The sequence below is a fragment of the Lactuca saligna genome, chromosome 9 (genome assembly GCF_052625555.1).
Source record: "Lactuca saligna cultivar CGN05327 chromosome 9, ASM5262555v1, whole genome shotgun sequence".
Taxonomy (NCBI): domain Eukaryota; kingdom Viridiplantae; phylum Streptophyta; class Magnoliopsida; order Asterales; family Asteraceae; genus Lactuca; species Lactuca saligna.
This window is the reverse complement of record NC_136425.1, coordinates 110630660-110633088: the sequence shown is the minus strand read 5'-3', so window position 1 is coordinate 110633088 and position 2429 is coordinate 110630660. Positions and strand designations below refer to the sequence as shown.

Here is a 2429-nt window from a genome sequence, read left to right as displayed (position 1 = left end):
AATATTTATGTTTTTCAATATTAATAGTGACTTTTATAACAATATTTTTATTTTTATTTAATTTTTATTATATTTATGACTCTCCAAGCCTATTTTTTGGAATATGTGGATCGGTATAGATTAGGTAATGTTGAAAATAGACAAAATATAACCGTGATTTTGAAAGCCTTTGTGTCAACTACCGCACATGACGTGCCAAAAATTTAATTTACTCTAAAGAATTACATTACTTTACTAGAAGACATTTTAATTAATTAATTATAATATTAATTTACAAAATTGACATTGCTTATATTATAATACCTAGCATAGCTGACTAAAAAGATGCATGTGTGACTTCGGTGCAGGAGTTTGAGAAAATTTCGCCTTGTCGCCGCCGCCCGCCACCGCCACTAACGCAACGAGAGACAATTCTCTCACAAGAAAGGCACATGCTGTGGCTTGCTGCGGGAAACTGTATGTTGAATTGCGGAGGGACCGAGATGATGGTTCCTATTGCTTTGAGTTCTTGAATTTCCTTTTCTAGCCTTTTGTTGTCACTTTTTAATGCTTCACAACACTTCTTAAGTAGTGTACAGTCTACTTCATTTTGCTTTAGTTTCGTCCTGTTGACGCTAGTTAATTACAAATAAATTACGGAATAAAAAGCAAATTTCAACATGAAGATATTTTCATTATGTACCTCGCTCGTCTATTCTGGAACCATACCTCAACTTGTCGTGGCTGTAGAACAAGACTTGTTGCTAGGGCTTGCTTTTGCTTCTGTGTATAAAAAGAAAAGATACAAGAAACCAGTATAAGAACATGTGTTTTGGCTCCATTAAATTGAAAAGAAACCGTGTCTTTGTTACTCACACGATTAAGGGTGTTATGTTGTTTGAAGCTTTCTTCCAACACTAACGTTTGTTCATTTGTCAATCTCAGTTTCTTCCTTGCACCACGTCCTTGGGATTCATCTTGGTCAATTTCTATAACAGCTTTCGACAACACTTTCTCCACCTCTTGACTACCACCATCTCTCTCCCTCTTGATACTTATCGATTTAGAGAATGAAGAAATTGTATTGACAGTCGAGTTTGAAGCTTGTGGTATCCAGTTGATTGGATCTGGATGACTTTCTTGATCTCTACCTAACCCTAATTTCAAAGAAGGGACGCACCGATTCCATTTGAGAATAGATTTCCTTTCTAGCTGCTCTTGCTCTTGCTCTTGCTCTTGCTCTTCATCATGAAGATAAATAAGATGGTTTGTTGGAAAACCATGATCGCCTAAGCTCAGATTTAAGCTTGTAACGCAAGAAACCTCATGATCCATGTGTTAAGAAATCCTACTGATTTTAGTTACGAGTTGAAGGGAAAAGTAGCTAATTTATGTGTGTGTTTTAGTGCATTGAATAAGAATAATTAGAAAATTACGTACGTGGAATCACATTGAGGTGAAAGTGGGTATGGATTGGGTCCCAGGGGAAGGGAAGGAAACTGTATTTTAGTCTTATTAGTTATTATGAAAATAGTTATTCCCTACATTGGCGCTTATTTTGTCAGCTATTTCTGTAATGTTCTGGTACATATGGATTGTTCTTTTCCCTATTATACATATGGTATATATATGTAATTTATTGTTACATACTGTTTAATACATAAACATGGATCGTTTGTAAAATTTTGATTTTATAAAATGACTATTTAGAAAATGTTCTATTATATGGGGGAGTATCTCATCTCAATACTAATAAAAGTATAGCTATTTTGATATTTGTTATTAGATATTTTAATTAATTTGTTGCTATTTGTCAATCTATTAGTTTTTCATTTTAAATTTAGACAAAACTACAAATTTAGTCTTTGTGGTTTGCAAAAAACTTTGGATAGGATCCAAAAAGTTTCTGACTTGCATGAAAGATCCAAAATTAAAACTTTTTTGTGGTTTTGGTCTACATAAACATAAAAAGATTATTTTACCCTTATTATTTCTTTTTTACATTTTTTATTTATTTCAGAATTTAAATAATTATAGAAAAATAAAAATAAAATAAAACAACACCCCCATCCCTCTCCATCGTACCCCTCCCCCTTTCTCTCTTCTTTTCTTTTTTTACTCTCTCTCTCTCTCTCTCTCTCTCTCCCTCCCTCCCTCTCCTATCTTCTTCTTCCTCTCGACATTTCACCTGCAGTTTCTAGATGAAAACCCAAACTAGATCCATCAACACCCACCTCCAACAACCTCGCCAATCTCCATCCACCTCTCCCATCGTCGATCTCCACTGCCCACTCGACCGCACCTATACCCACCGTAGCCTCTCTATCTCTTTAGATTTCTGGGTATGAACATACAAATTCATATGAAATCATTTCTGGTTCAGAGTACCAAATACTCTACTGCGATATCCCCATTCTTGACCCTATTCTGGAACCCACAAATCAGCTTGT

At 34.8% G+C, this 2429-nt stretch overlaps 1 protein-coding gene across 2 annotated transcripts; it reads right to left on the bottom strand.

The window, feature by feature from the left end:
* Positions 1-230: 230 nt before the first annotated feature.
* LOC145015859 (homeobox-leucine zipper protein HAT9-like) lies at positions 231-1392 on the bottom strand. Of its 2 annotated transcripts, none has more exons than XM_078974332.1 (3): positions 856-1388; positions 683-762; positions 231-605 (listed from the first exon to the last, which is right to left on the bottom strand). In XM_078974332.1, exons 1-3 carry the CDS (start codon positions 1312-1314, stop codon positions 317-319), a joined length of 828 nt encoding a protein of 275 aa, XP_078830458.1. In that variant the 5' UTR covers positions 1315-1388; the 3' UTR covers positions 231-316. The 2 variants fall into 2 exon arrangements, with proteins under 2 accessions (XP_078830458.1, XP_078830459.1); XM_078974333.1 differs by having other exon boundaries at positions 499-605; positions 709-762; positions 856-1392.
* Between the last annotated feature and the right edge of the window lie 1037 nt (positions 1393-2429).

Excerpts from the sequence above, each read along its gene's own strand:
- LOC145015859 (XM_078974332.1), bottom strand. The coding sequence starts at position 1,314 with ATGGATCATGAGGTTTCTTGCGTTACAAGCTTAAATCTGAGCTTAGGC. Across the intron at positions 763-855 it reads AACATAACACCCTTAATCGT|AAGCAAAAGCAAGCCCTAGC; the intron begins GTGAGTAACAAA and ends TTTTATACACAG. Across the intron at positions 606-682 it reads TTCCAGAATAGACGAGCGAG|GACGAAACTAAAGCAAAATG; the intron begins GTACATAATGAA and ends TAGCGTCAACAG.